This window comes from Mercenaria mercenaria, chromosome 12 (assembly GCF_021730395.1).
Source record: "Mercenaria mercenaria strain notata chromosome 12, MADL_Memer_1, whole genome shotgun sequence".
NCBI lineage: Eukaryota > Metazoa > Mollusca > Bivalvia > Venerida > Veneridae > Mercenaria > Mercenaria mercenaria.
This window is the reverse complement of record NC_069372.1, coordinates 29781731-29797923: the sequence shown is the minus strand read 5'-3', so window position 1 is coordinate 29797923 and position 16193 is coordinate 29781731. Positions and strand designations below refer to the sequence as shown.

General features: G+C 31.1%; 1 protein-coding gene across 2 annotated transcripts in view; it reads right to left on the bottom strand.

Moving 5' to 3' along the window:
• The window catches only part of LOC123533966 (atrial natriuretic peptide receptor 2-like), a 136123-nt gene that overhangs the window by 4730 nt on the left and 115200 nt on the right, over positions 1–16193 (bottom strand). For both annotated transcript variants that reach the window (XM_045315979.2, XM_053519544.1), the window contains 2 exons: positions 3943–4083; positions 167–290 (listed from right to left, as the gene is read on the bottom strand). In XM_045315979.2, the coding sequence (XP_045171914.2) occupies positions 167–290; positions 3943–4083 (265 nt within the window). The remainder of the gene's footprint in view (positions 1–166; positions 291–3942; positions 4084–16193) is intronic.

Below are 16193 nucleotides of genomic sequence, written 5' to 3'. Positions count from 1 at the left end.
CTGTTATATACAAGGCTACATGCACCCGACTGACATACAGAGTAAAATATATCAGCGAAACAATTAATTCCTCTCGATACAGACTGCATAAACTATATAGGATAAAAAGCCATCAGTAAAGATGTATGAGATACCTGCCCCGGACAGACACAAAGAAACTTGTTACCTGTAGAGGGGTACTTGCTCCGGAGAGACTTGTAAAGCCGACTATATCAGAGAAGAATATAGAGACCTCAGAGAACGTCTCTGGTACGACATGCTCTCCACGCTTTAACTGTTCAGCCGCCAGCCTAGCAAATAGAAATTATTGTTTCAGTTAAGCAAATTTCGTCAGACCTACTAGCTTGATCTTAATGTAAAGATGATGACATCGCAATCGGGCAAACTGAATTCAATTTAAACACTCACCAGACGAACGAGTTGATCTCGATGTAAAACTACTGACGATCTCACCAGACACATGATTTACTTGATAGCCTCTCCGGAGCGACGAGTTTAACCCTTTCCCTGCTAAATGTCTACAGTACCATTTACGATTAAAAAGGGTGTTTACCAATACGATACTGACTGAATGGCGAACAGTGTAGATAATGATTAGACTGCACGGATGTGCAGGCTGATCATGATCCAATCTGACTAAAGTACATCTCCAATTAATGCTACGCTCGTGCTATTGAAAGACTCGTTCTGACGACCGTTCCGCTAGCCAATCAGAGCCTTGTTTTCAACATTTTTAAAGTGAAAGTAGAAGTTTGAAAAATCTATATTTAGCCTGGGTTTTCTTATAACGACCACATCATAACTGTGCCCTCTTGTTTTGAGGGGTATCATATTAATGAGTTTCTGTATCTAGTCACCGGGATAAGCATCGTTCAGTTCGCATGCGCGGGGAGACTTTTCTCAACACTTCTGTAATATTAATACCTGTTAAAACCGTGATACATTTAAAACCTGGTGATAGGCATTAAAAACCCGGTGACAGTAACAAGACTCCTGATGTTAGGCATTAGATCCCAGAGGATTGATATTAGAACCCCGTTGATAGGCATTACAACCCCGCTGATAGGCATAAGAATGCCTATCACCGGGGTCCTTTTTGCTATCACCGGGGTTCAAATGACTATCACCGTGGTATAGGAGTTCTGTTCATTGTCACCGGGGTTGAAATATATATCACCGGGCTTCTTAAAAGTTCTTTCTACTATCACCACGGTTCGAATGTCTATCAAAGCCGGATTCTTTCCGCTATTACATGGGTTGTAATGTCTATCACTGGGGGTGTAATGACTATCACCTGGTTTCTTATGCCTATCACATGGGTTCGTACTGATATCACCGGAGTTCTAATGTCTATCACCAAGGTTCTTAATACAGTCAGCAGGGTTCTTATGTCTGTCAAGTTGGGTTCTTTCTGCTATTACAAGGGTTGTCAATCACCAGACTCTAATGAATATCACCAGTGTTCTAATGCCTATCACTGGTGTTCTTACTGCTATTACCGGGGTTCTTACTGCTTTCACTGGGATTCTAATGTCTACCACCAGGATTCTTACTGCTGTCACCGGGGTTCTAATGCTTATCACTGGGGTTCTTACTGCTATCACCGGCGTTTTTACTGCTTTCACTGGGCTTCTGATGCCTATCACCAGGATTCTTACTGCTGTTACCGGGGTTCTAATGCTTATCACCGGGTTCTTACTGCTATCACCGGTGTTTTTACTGCTTTCACTGGGCTTCTGATGCCTATCACCAGGATTCTTACTGCTGTCACCGGGGTTCTGATGCTTATCACCGGGTTCTTACTGCTATCACCGGCGTTTTTACTGCTTTCACTGGGCTTCTGTGCCTATCACTAGGATTCTTACTGCTATCACCCGGGTTCTTACTGCTATCACCGTGGTTGATTCTAATGCCTATCATCGGGGTTCTTACTGCTATCAACGGGGTTCTAATCCCTAACACCGGGTTCTTAGTGCTATCATCGGTTTTCTAATACCTGGCAATCATCGGAGTTCTTATTGCTACCACCTTGGTTCTAACGCCTAAAGACTACCAGCAGGTTTATAATTACTATAAGTATCAAGGCGGGTACTATTGTCTATCATGAGCGCTTTTACGGCTGTGACATTTTTCTTTTTACTTCACTAGAGCTCTTTTGTCTATCACCTGTTTTTAATGTATATGTCGAATTGAAATTAATAGATTAATATCACAGAAGTGTAGATAAAACGCTAGACCTTTCTTCTTGTGCATAGGCTGAACACCACTAAATCCAGCTGTTCTTTATTTCATATAAAATCCACTTACTTCAAAACGGTTTTTCGACATTTTCTAGCATATCAGATTTTCAGAGACTTATATTCCCATAAAGAACTAGCTCGCTACTTTAGAAAAACAAAAAGAAAAAGGGGGTGTTAACTTTTATATAAGAAAACTACAGTTCGTTAAATACAACCCGCTGAATTTACTACTTTTCGCTTCTTTCAATTTCTCTTTTCGAGATATTAAATTCTTACGCCGCCATTTTTACCTAGCATGCGATACGAACATGCCGATTTCAATAGAATGCAAAGTGATACATACTAAAACGCGGTAGGGTAAAAGTAAGCACGTTGCTGCCGAGAAGATGCACTAGGAAAGGAAAAAATATTAGTACTATTTATATTTGGACTACTTATTTGGACTACTTGTGATAGACCTGCGGAGGCTTACATTCTGTTTGGTAGTGATCAGCCTGCATGCGTTCTGAACGTTGCTTGTACCGGTGACAAGATAGGAAACGGATCACTGTAGGTTACACACCAGTAACTATTATTCCCTTTATATTCTATATAAAACTGACATTTTTAAAGAGCTACTAAACATAGCTAGACCCATTTCAGAGAACAAATCCTTACCACATTTTAAAGAGTTATGATAACACTGATATAAAACGAAGAGAAAAGTAGAGGTCGTGTATCTTCTAAGAGAGATTTATATGACCCGGAAGTACTACTCATACTAAAATTGAGTTTCACTTCACCAAATACAACCTCCTCTCCCATTTTTTCTACCAAAATGTCAAAAATACATCCACAATGAAATTTAAACAGAAACCGACTTTAATTTAGACGACCTCTTTGGCCATGCCAAGTGAAAAAATAGTGTTCAAAAACCTGTCCGCCATTACGCGATAGACCAGATGGCTCCCACGCTTGATCCTTTACTATAGTTAGGCCTATAATACCTCGACTGTGACTAAAGACAGATCTGGTGCGCCTGTGATATATTACAGACTCCGGTATATACCGGATTCAAGTAATTTGAACGAAAAATATCTTAAATGTATATATTTTGTAACCATGGTGATACTAACCCTAACCTTAAGTCAGTATATTATGCATATGGTACACTAAATGCGTGCGGACATGCAAAAAAATGCGTAATTTTGCCGTGCGCTCCAACTGATAATCATTCCGGGCATGCGCAGAACGGCTGCACCAGATCTGTAATGAGAAACATCGTAATACCTCATCGACGCCATTTTGATGGTTCAGCCAAATGCTTGTTGAAACGAGTCGTCTGACTGGTTCAAATAAAAACAGATTTGCGAAAATAAAAATAGCAATATCGGAAATCAAAATATACAGAAAGATGAATGTGAATGGGTCATCCTCAGATCTTCGTTTAGAAGATCAAGTTCTTGTCGCAAAGGCAGAATTAGTCGTGTCCAGCATGATAAGGGTTGATATTAACAGAAAATTAGTTTTTCTATCCGAAATGCTTACTGAATGAAAGTCATACGGTAGCTTGTAAATAAACAAATATATAAGCAAATACGTTTGCTAAAGAACATAGACAGACGCATGTAGAGGTGGAATGCCTTCTCCTTTAAAGTCGTACACAGTAATATAGTGTATTATTTCAAATAATATTTATGCAAAACGAATCAGCTGTACATACGGCGGTAACATTTGATATAATAATCTATCGGTTTTCTGTTTTTCTTGGTCTAGTTCTTCCGTTCTGTTAGCGACAAGCTCTTCAAGGTTATTACTGTAAGCTTCTAACATCTTGATCATATTGTCCATTATGTTTATTTTCCTGCAATTTATAAAGAAATTGTCGGTTTCGATATCCAGTAGGTTCTTCTAGTTATAAAATGAAATGGAGATTTTATTAAGCTATTAAACTCTGCATTTCTTCTGTCCTGTGTTTATATCCACAATCATATCTGTGTCGAGACAAACATTCCTAAAGAAGGCATGGAAGCTGAGTAGAGATGTAACAAGAGATCACAGAGTGATCTTGGCGCCCACCATTGAGCCATTTTCGAATGCTCCAAATTTCAAGACTAGCTCAAGGTCAAAATCAAGCTCAAAGTTCATTTCGGTACATAAAACTGTGCATGGTGTCCATGCATATGGTCCAAACTTGAAAGCTGTAGCTTGATAAATCTGAAAGTAGGTCACTAGATCAATTTCAAGTCAAAGTTCATTTCGGTACACAAAACTATGCATGTGCTTGAATTTTGATGGATGTAGCTTGAGAAATGTGAAAGTAGGTACTAAGTAGAAGGTCAAATTTCAATTCAGAACACAAAACTATGCATGTGGTCCAAATTTGAAGCCTGTAGCTTGAGAAATGTGAAAGTAGGTCAATAGGTCAATCTCAAGGTCAAAGTTCATTTTGGTACACAAAACTATGCATGTGGTCCAAATCTGAATGCTGTAGCTTCAAAAATGTGAAAGTAGGTCTCTAGGTCAATGTCAAAGTCAAAGTTTATTTCAGTACACAAACCTATGCATGTGGTCCGAATTTGAAAGCTGTAGCTACAGAAATGTGAAAGTAGGTCACTAGGTTAAGATCAAGGTCACCTCATGTCAAGGTTCATCTAGCCACTCAAAACTATACATGTGGTCCAAATTTGAATGTTGTAGGTTCTTGGCAAGAGGATTTTTAAACTTTTTCCTTAGAATTTATAAGTCTATATAAACCATGTGACCCTCAGGGCGGGGCCATATTTGACCCTTGGGGGATAATTTGAACAAACTTTATAGAGAACCACTAGATGATGCTACATTACAAATATCAAAGCCCTAGGTCCTGTGGTTTTGGACAAGGAGATTTTCAAAGGTTTTTCCCTACATAAGTCTATATAAACCATGTGACCCCCGGGGCGGGGCCATATCTGACCCTAGGGAAATAATTCGAACAATCTTGGTAAAGGACCACTAGATAATGCTACATACCAAATATCAAAGCCCTAGGCCCTGTGGTTTTGGACAAGAAGATTTTCAAAGTTTTTCCCTATATAAATCTATGTAAATTATAACAAGAGGACCATGATGGTCCTGAATCGCTCACCTGTCCCCACATGACCAAGTTTTGAGTATGATGTCGCTTTTTCTATTATTTGACATAGTGACCTAGTTTTTGAGCTCATGTGACCCAGTTTTGAACTTGACCTAGATATCATCAAGATAAAAATTCTGACCAACTAGACCTAGATATCAGTAGTATAAGAATTGTTTGTGCGAAGTCAATCTAACCTCATTTGACCTTTTGACCCTTGGTCAGGACTGGTCAATGCCGGACAATTTAAAATCCACAGGTTTTAAACCCAGTAAAAACCAACTAAGAAGTTTTAAATACATATGATATAGATGAGTTTACAAAATAAAATATATTGTTTGAAAGAAAGAAGATTTACTGATAATATAAACCCCCATTATGTTATAACAAAAAATGGGAGAAAAATGATAAAAGCTACCTGTTCGTCTTGTGGGAAAATGAAAGCAAAATTTGTTAAAAATACTATCAAAGCAGGTAATTTAGATATTCATAAAGCAATGTTACCTTTATTACCTAAAAAGGTTTAACACTTCCAGGATATAACTATTGTGGACCAGGAAATCCTTTAGATAACGGACCTCCTGTCAACGAACTGGATGCAGTATGTATGGACCATGACTTTTGTTATGACAGTGTTGTAAAAAAGAGTACATGTGATAAGCAAATGCTTTCAAATTTAAATAACACTAAATCAAAAACATTTGGAGAAAAGATTGCAAAACATTTAGTTGTAAAACCAGCTATCAAAACGAAATACAAACTTGGGTTGGGACAAAAATCAAAACACGGGAAAAGGGGGTAGAGTATACCCCCGAAATAAATTGGAGTGATGAATTAGCAGAAGAATTACACAAACCAATTAAACGAAAATTTCAAAAACGAAGGGTAATAGTTAATGATATTGATGATACTTGGTCAGCTGATTTAGTTGACATGCAAGCTTTTTCAAAATACAATAAAGGAGTAAAGTACTTGTTAACCGTTATTGATATATTTAGTAAATATGCTTGGGTTATTCCATTAAAGAATAAAACCGGAGAATCTGTTACTGAAGCATTTGAAAAAATAATTTTAAAAGGGCGATTACCAATAAATTTATGGGTGGATGAAGGAAAAGAATTTTATAATAAAAAGTTTGAATCATTTTTGAATAAAAATAAGATTAATATGTATCATACATTTAATGAAGGTAAAGCTGTAGTAATTGAAAGATTCAATAGAACTTTAAAAAGAATAATGTGGAAATATTTTACAGCAAATAATACTTATACTTATTTAGATAATTTGCAGGATATGGTTGATAAATATAACAAAACAAAACATTCTAGTATAAAAATGACACCAACCGAAGCCAGTAAAAACTTAAATAAAGGTACTGTTTACTTTAATTTATATGGTGATTTAAAGATACCAAAGAGCAAAGCAAAATTTAAAATTGGTGATCGAGTTCGCTTAAGCAAACTGAAAAGACATTTTGAAAAAGGATATACACCAAACTGGACAGAGGAAATATTTATAATTTATAAAATTAATAATACAAATCCCAGAACATACTCTATTAAAGATTTAAATAATGAAATAGTTCAAGGTTCATTTTACGGACAAGAACTTTTACCTACTACACAAGAAGTTTTTAGAATAGAAAAAGTTATCAGACGAGACTATAAGAAAAAACAAGCTTTAGTAAAATGGAAAGGTTACAATGAAAAATTTAATAGTTGGGTTCCGTTTAGTGAATTGGAAGAAATTTAATTTAGAAAATAAAAAGTTTAATTATATAAATGAGCAATAAAAATCTAATTTCTAATAATAATGGAATAGAAACAATAGATCAGTTAATCATTCACTTAACTAAACTAGCTGCTGCTTACAGAAAAAGTTATAAATTTTGTGGGAGAGTAAGTACTGGGCTATATATTACAGCAGGTGTCTTTGGTTGTTCAGCTGCATTAGCACTTGTTCCAGCTATTCCTGTATTTGTAGCAGTTGCTGGTGCTGTTCCATCAGTAATTACCATATTTACTAACAGACTAAAACTTGACGACAAGAAATTTATTTTAAAAACACATCATCACAAAATAAAACAACTTATAACAAAAGCACGGATTGGAAAAGTAAATAAAGAAGATCCAAATAAAGTTATTCAGGATATTTTTACAATACTATTAGAAATGCAGGAAGAAAAAAATTATTCAACACCTCTTGAAATGCATATGAAGGAATTTAAACTTAACGGATATAAAAGTAAAAAAGAAGAAGAGCTGTATTAACTTTAACTTTAATTAAAGTTTTTTTCTATAAGTATTTTATATAAATGAGAAAAATTATATCAGTTGAAGGTAATATTGCATCAGGAAAAAGTACGTTTTTAGATATTATTAAAGAATATAATCCTAATTTTAATATAATTCCAGAACCAATTCACGAATGGCAAAATGTTATGGACTCTGATTATAATTCATATAACCTTTTTGAACTTGCTGCTCAAGAACCTTCCAAATATTTATTTCCTTTTCAGCTAACAACTTTAAACAGTCATATAAAAATGTTATCTTCTGCTAAACAGTTTGATGGTGTTTCTGTCCTTGAACGTTGTTATTTAACTAACAGTAACGTTTTTACAAAACAATATCACGACAGCGGCGTTATAAATGACCCCGAGTGGGCAGTATACAATCTTTTCTTAACTGATCATATTATAAAACCATATGGAAAAAACCCAATTGATGGATTTGTTTATGTTAAAACCGACCCAGAAATATGTTTTAAAAGACTTCAAAAAAGAAACAGAACGGAAGAAAACAAAGTTGGTTTAGATTATTTAGAAAAACTACACAAATTACACGAAGAATGGTTAAACAGAATGTTTCAAGAAGGTATTAAAATTTTAACAGTTGATAACAATTTAGAAAAAATGACTTTAAAATCTTATTCAAAAGATATAGATAATATAAACAAATTTCTCAAATCAATATAATTTCATTAGGTGTGTTTTTAAAGATTTTTTTCTATAAGTATATTATATATAGATGGTTAATAGAAAGGTAGATAGAATGATTATGCCAAAATTATCTAGCACTTTAGGAGAAATAATGAATCCAGATAAAAATTCATATAAGAAAGTTCTTAAAAGAAGAAATGTTATTAAATCAAAACTTGATCAAATAGTTAGCGATGAATATAAAAATTATGTCATTGATAAATTACAAAATGTTATAGATCCTTATCTTTTAAAAAATAATTTATTTGAATGGAACTGTGGTTGTCTATTAACTGAAGAAGAAAATGCTGAAAGATTATGTGATTGTCCCAGACCAAATAATATTCGAAACAATCCTAAAAAAGTTATTGTAACCGACTGTGATACTAATGAAGAAAAAACATATAAAAGCAATTATGCAGCGTCTAAAGACCTTGGTATTAATTCTGGGTTAATAACAATGTGCTGCAAAGGAGAAAACCGAGTAAAATGTGGAATATCAAAAACTAATGGAAAAAGATATAAATTTAAATATTTTATTTCTTTTTAAAGATAATTTAAAACTTTATTTATTTTATTATTTTTTTAAATATTTTTTAATTATTTTTTTAATCCTTTTTTGCTTAACGAATTTTATTTTCTAAATATAATATATAGATGGAAATCGAGAAATCTACAAAACAATATTATAAGAAATTTGAAATTAAAATTACATATAGACAAGATCCAAAGAATCAATTATATTTAACTATAAACGACTCTTATGAAATACTTAAATCTGAACTTAAAGCTTTAAAAGGTATAAAAATAAACGTTGTTTTAAAAATAACTTTTGCAAAAATGGATAAAACTGATACAATATATAAATCAGCTTATTTTCAATCAAAAGCTTTAGAAATTATTAACACAAATGAAATAAAAAAAACTTTACATCAAGCTTTTGATGAAATAATAAATAGAATTGGTAATTGGATTTCTGAAGGAAGTGGCTGGAGAATAGAGTCAGTTGATGCTTATTATATAAATAGATATAAGTATAGTCCATTGGCTGCTTCAAGTTATTTAGAATTACCAAAACCATTACAAAATTCAATGAAAGGATTAATAAATATAAAGAACGATGATAATGAATGTTTTAGATGGTGTCATTTAGCTTATAAATTTCCTGTAACAAAACATTCTGAAAGAGTTTCAAATTATAAAAAACATATAAACGATCTTGATTATACTGGAATTAAATTTCCTGTTACATTAAATCAAATACCTAAAATTGAAGTTTTAAATGAAATATCATTTAATATATTTGGTTATGAAGAACCTACAGGTATTTATCCATTGTACATATCAAAATATCAATACGAAGAACACTGTGACATGTTGCTAATTACTAATGATAAAATAAATGATAAAATAAATGATGATGACTGTAAGCCCTCAAAAACTGTAGTCCAACATTATGTTTGGATAAAAGACTTTAATAGATTAATGAATAACAAAACAAAAAATACAAACAAGAAACATTTTTGTAAGAGTTGCTTACAACATTTTACTCAAGAAAGAATATTAAATGAACACATACCAAATTGTTTAGCTATTAATGGTATCCAAGGTGTAAAAATGCCAAAAGAGGGAAGTAAAGTACAATTTAAAAATTATCATAAAGGTTTAGCAGTACCTTTTGTAATTTATGCTGATTTTGAATCAATAACTAAAAAAGTTTTAACTGCTTTACCATCAACTGAATCTTCATTTACTGAAGCATATCAAAATCATATAGATTGTGGTTACGGCTATAAAGTTGTTTGTTGTTACGATGACAAATATACTAAACCAACCCAGATTTATAGAGGCCCTAATGCAGTTTATAAGTTTATTGAAAAAATGCTTGAGGAAGAGGAATATTGTAAAGAAATATTTAAAGAACATTTTAACAAAGAACTAAGAATGTCTAAAAAAGATGAAAGTGAATTTAAAAAACAAAAGTTTTGTCATATCTGTGAAAAAGAATATATAGAAGGTGAAGTGCCAGTCCGGGATCATTGTCATATAACAGGAAAATTCAGAGGAAGTGCTCACTCAGAATGTAATATTAATTTTAGACTAACACACAAAATTCCTGTTATTTTTCATAATTTAAGAGGTTATGACGGTCATTTTATTATGCAACAAATAGGAAAATTCAAAAAAGAAATCAATGTTATTCCTAACAATATGGAAAGATATATGGCATTTATGATTTCTGACTTGGTCTTTATTGATTCATTCCAGTTTATGTCTCAATCATTGGATAACTTAGTAAAAAATATTCCAGAATTTAAATATTTATCTCAAGAATTTGATTGTGAAAGCATTAATTTATTAAAAACAAAAGGTGTTTATCCATATGATTACATGGATTCATTTAAAAAATTCAAAGAAACAAAATTACCTTCTAAAGAAGATTTTTATTCAATTTTAAATGAAACACACATATCTGACAACGAATATGAACATGCTAAAAACGTTTGGAATAAATTTAAAATTTAAACAATGGGAGAATATCATGATCTATATTAAAAAACTGACGTATTACTTTTAGCTGATGTATTCGAAAATTTTAGAAAATTATGTTTGGAGTACTACAAATTAGATCCTTGTCATTATTTTAGTAGCCCTGGTTTAGCTTGGGATGCAATGTTAAAAATGACTGGAATTAAGTTAGATTTAATAACTGATATTGATATGTATCTTTTTATTGAAAAAGGACTGAGAGGAGGAATAAGTTATATTTCAAACAGATACAGTAAAGCAAACAATAAATATATGAAAGATTATGATCCTAAACTTGACAGCAAATACATTATGTACCTCGATGCCAATAACCTTTACGGTTGGGCCATGTGTCAACCTTTACCCTCTGGAAACTTTAAATTTATATCTGAAAAACAATTCAAGAAATTAATTGCAAAAGGTAAAACTAATTTTATAGTTGAATGTGATCTTGAATATCCAAAAGAATTACATAAAACCCACAACGATTATCCTTTAGCCCCAGAAAAAATTAAAATACCAGACGAATGGCTTTCCAATTATAGTAAAAATATTTAAACAAAATTTGAAATAGGAAAAAGTATTGTAAAAAAATTAGTTCCAACTTTAATGAAAAAACAAAATTATGTAGTTCATTATAAAAATCTTGAACTATATACACAATTAGGGTTAAAAGTATCAAAAATACACAAAATATTAACTTTTGACGAAAGTCCTTGGTTAAAAAAGTATATTGATTTTAATACCCAAAAAAGATCTAAAGCAAAAAGTTCATTTGAAAAGGACTTTTTTAAGTTAATGAACAACTCTGTATTCGGTAAGACGATGGAGAATTTACGCAAGAGGGTTAATATTAAATTAACTCATGATGAAAACCTTTTATTAAAATATATAGCCAAACCTTCATTTGTTAGTTCAACGATGTTTAACTCTAACCTTTTTGGAATTCATAGAATAAAAGAAAGTTTGTTATTAAACAGACCTTGTTATGTTGGAATGTGCATTTTAGATTTATCAAAATATTTAATGTATGATTTTCATTATAATTATATTAAGGAAAAGTACGAGGGTAATTGTAAATTATTATTCACTGACACTGATTCATTATGTTATGAAATAAAAACCAAAGATGCATATGAGGATTTTTATAAGGACAAAGATTTATTTGATAATAGTGATTACGATAGTAATTCAAAATTTTATTTCGATAATAATAAAAAAGTAATTGGAAAATTTAAAGATGAAGCTGCCGGCATTCCCATTGTTGAATTTGTCGGATTAAGAAGTAAAATGTATTCATATTTATTAGAAAACGAAGTTAATAGTAAAAAATGTAAAGGAATTAAAAAACTTGTTGTTAAGAAAACAATAGTTCATAAAAATTACAAAGATACTTTGTTTAATTCAACCCAAACTAATCACACCTTTAAAGTTATTCGTTCTAATAAGTATAATCTTTCCAGTTATGTTATAAATAAAACATCTTTATCATGTTATGATGATAAAAGATATATTCTTGATAATGGTATTGATACATTAGCTTATTCTTAAATTAATTAAAGGTTTTATTAAATAATAGAACCATAAATTGTTAACTGAATATTCTTAACATTTAAAGAATTAATATAAATAACATCATTTATTTTAAATTTATTAGCATAATTAATAGAAATAGATTCATTTTTTCTGTTATTTTTTACATCATAACTTTGAAGAATTACATTTTCTTTATTTTTTAGTTGTAATTTAGCTTCTCCTTTATCTAATTTAATTGCATCAACAAGAATAATTAATATGCAATTAAAACTAATTCTTACATTATTGCCATTTTGAACTAAACCAGGACTAGCATTTACAGTTTTCCATTGAAATAATCCACTATCAGTATCTTGGGTATAACATGTTAAAAACAATGGAGGTTTTCTTATTAATTGTTTTTCTATTTTATTTACTTTTTCATTTATATTATTAAATATTCCCATTATATTAATTATTCCAGTTAAATAAAAACTAAAGATTAACTCAAAAGTTTGCTTTCTTTATAATTTAGTGTATATTCCTCCAATATGTAGAATTTGATGTAACTATCCGTCAAAGGCATAAAATTTATTTCTGTAGATGATGAATCGTCATAAGGATGAATGTCAAACATTGTTCCTTTTGTTAGATAAATTTTAATTTTTTTCTTATACATAGATGCTCCGTCTGATTCAATGTCAAAGTCCTCGGCTGCTATATTTACACTGTTAATGGGAAATAATTGGAATGGATCATCATCATTATCATCCCACCACCTAAATATAAAATATGATATTGAGCTTTTCCTCAGTTCATTTAAAGGCCCGAGCTCCGATAATAGAAACATGATATCTATTATATAAATTCCAGCTTTTTTGACTGAAAACACACCTTCTAAAAGTACATCTGGTACAGCTATTTTATGTTGTTGGTTTATGTGTATAAAATCTCCGTAATTTATGACATCGCTATGTTTCAAATTAAGTGTATTCAACATATGAAGATTGGCATCATTAAAACCACTTAAACCTTCATATGTTGAATACATCCAGACACCATTACGGTTAAAATACTTTTTCATTTTTAAGTATCCATAAGTACTGTATTTCCATGGATCTGTGTTATAACCACTGTTGTATTCAAAAAGAAATACTTCATTCCGTTTTAATTTTTTTATTTCTTTTTCCAATTCTTCTTTTATTTTTTTTATCTTTCTTTTTAACCCTTTACCACACAGAACAGAAGCCAAAGTAACCTCTTTTACATAACACTAATAAGTGATAATCAATAATCAATAATCGGTATATGGCTGATAAAGGTGACTGTCTTATCTGAACAGAGGTGTTGGCATTATTTTGTGGTTACACACACTTATGTTAAAAATGTCATTATTTTAATATTTTCTGTAAGTTTGACATTATTTTTGTCAATATAAAGTTTGTAGCAATTTAAATTCTCTTTCCGATGATACAAAATTTATTGTAGTTTCTCTTTGAGTTTCGAAGATATAAAGTGTTTAAGTACGGGAATATATATTTTTAGGCATAAAATTCTGTTTTGGATTACTTTCACATTGAAATTCATATACAATTTCATTTTGATGTTTGAAAGTTTGATTTATAGTTAATAGACTTATCTTCCGAATCAGAATCGGCAAGTATTTATATAAAAAAAACAACCATCAAACTGAATAACACTACAAAAATAACGGATCATAAAATTTCTGAAAGTGCAAAAAGATCGCTGAGATCGAGACTCGTAACCGACTACAGTATTCTTGTGCTAAAAATTAAAAATTTTAAGATAATATTACGTAATATTTTGATGATCAAACGTCGGTACATCACGGGTGACTTCCGCAGCAATTAACTCTTGGGGTGTCATAAAATATTTGAAAGCCGCGGTCCTTCTGTTTTGATTAACACTTCCCGTTATGTAAGGCCATAAATTCCAAGCCATCGTATACACAAATTGTTGTTTAGGGGAAATCCACATGTATCACGCGTGACCTTCATGACCTAACACATTTAAAAATACTTTATTGTTAAATGGTTGTTATTTTTAGAACGAGGAAAGCCCGCGAACAGGCCAGTTGCAAGCAGTTTTCTCAGTAATTTTCCATGACGTAGCGTCGTGCACATGTAGGAAAAAACCCCGGTGTCTTTCTTTGCAAAGTACACGATAAATTTAAATAGTAACCACATGATCTTGTACGTAAATAATGATGACGAAATCCCATATTTTGAGTTAGTAAACATCCGGAATTTGTTTCTTTAGGAAAAGAACGAAAATAAAGCGATTGATTATGAGACACGGGATAAAACGATTCTGTTCAAATGGCCGTTAATCGGTATAATACGTTTCTATCGGGGAACCGATAGACTCGGGTCAATACGTTTCTGTTCGGTAATCGATAGATACGGTGATAAACGTATCCATGTGGGAAAGGGTTAAGTTGAAGAATTATTTCAGCTAAATCATCAAGTCGTTTTGTTGTAGCAACTTCAGAAGCAGATAAATTGTCAACAGTATTCTTTGTTCTAGCTAACTGTGTTTCTTGTTTTAAGAAAACATTTTTTACTTTTGTAATTTCTTGGGTATTAGTAGAAATTTCTTCAACATTAGCAGTTATTGTTTTAGTATTAGCAGTAATTACTTGGGTATTAGCAGTGATTGATTCTCCTTGTTTATCTGATATTTTAACTACAGAGTCAAGATCAGTTATTATTTTTTTAATTTGATCATTAAATTTATCTTTAAATTCATTAATATCTTTTTGTAATAAACCTGTAAGTGTACTTAATTCCGCGTACTTTAAATTGTGGCGTGTGTCAACAGTACTAATCAAGTTCCGAAGTTGTTTCTTATAATTTTCTAGCTGATCATTAATTGTGTTAATTGCTTTAGTATTAGCAGTGATTGATTCTCCTTGTTTAACTGATTTTTCAACTACAAAGTCCAGTTTATTTTTATGTTTTTCAACTTTAGCATTAAATTCATTAATATCTTCTTGTAATTTTTTTGTAATATTACTTAAGTCTGCATACTTTAAATTATGACGGTTGTCAACAATACTAATCCAATTTCGAATTTGTTTTTTAAAGTCATCTATTTTAGAATTAATTTCTTTTTTAAGGTTATCTAATGCTGCGTCATGATCATCACCTCTTTGTGAAGCTGCCTTTTCCAGTTCAGATTTATATTCTGCAAGTTTATTTGAAATTAATTCTAATAAATCTTTATGCTTATTTTCAGTTTCAATATTTAGTTTATTTATTTCTGTTTTGATTTCTAACTGATACATATTTTGTAACTTTTTCTCAGCCTCAATAATCTTGTCTTTTAGTTCTTCATGTTTAATCATACTATCTTTTAATTCTTGAATTTGAGTGAATAAAATGTTTAAATTAACTCGAAATACTTCTTTTATGTTGTCATCTGTCAAATCAGATTTCTCTTCAAGTTCTTTAATAGAATCAACCATAGCTTTCATTTCTTTTTCAATTTTATCTTGTAATTCAACTATTAATAATGAATTCTTTTTAAAATCTTTTGTTAATTCTTCAATATTCTTTACTTCTGCTTCTAGTGTTTGTTTTATACTTTTGACATCTTCAAGATTATAGTCATCTATTACACTTTGAACTTTTTTATACATAAACCGTCTTGAAACTGCATCGTTGGGTTTATCTGGATCTCCTAGGTTTATAAGGTTATTACCTCCCATATCTAATGCTCTGTTCATTGTGTTATCAAGTTCCTTATTTTTGTGAAGATACGATTCCGTTTCCTTTTTAAGTTTTTTTAATTGTTTTTTAGTAGCATAACCACT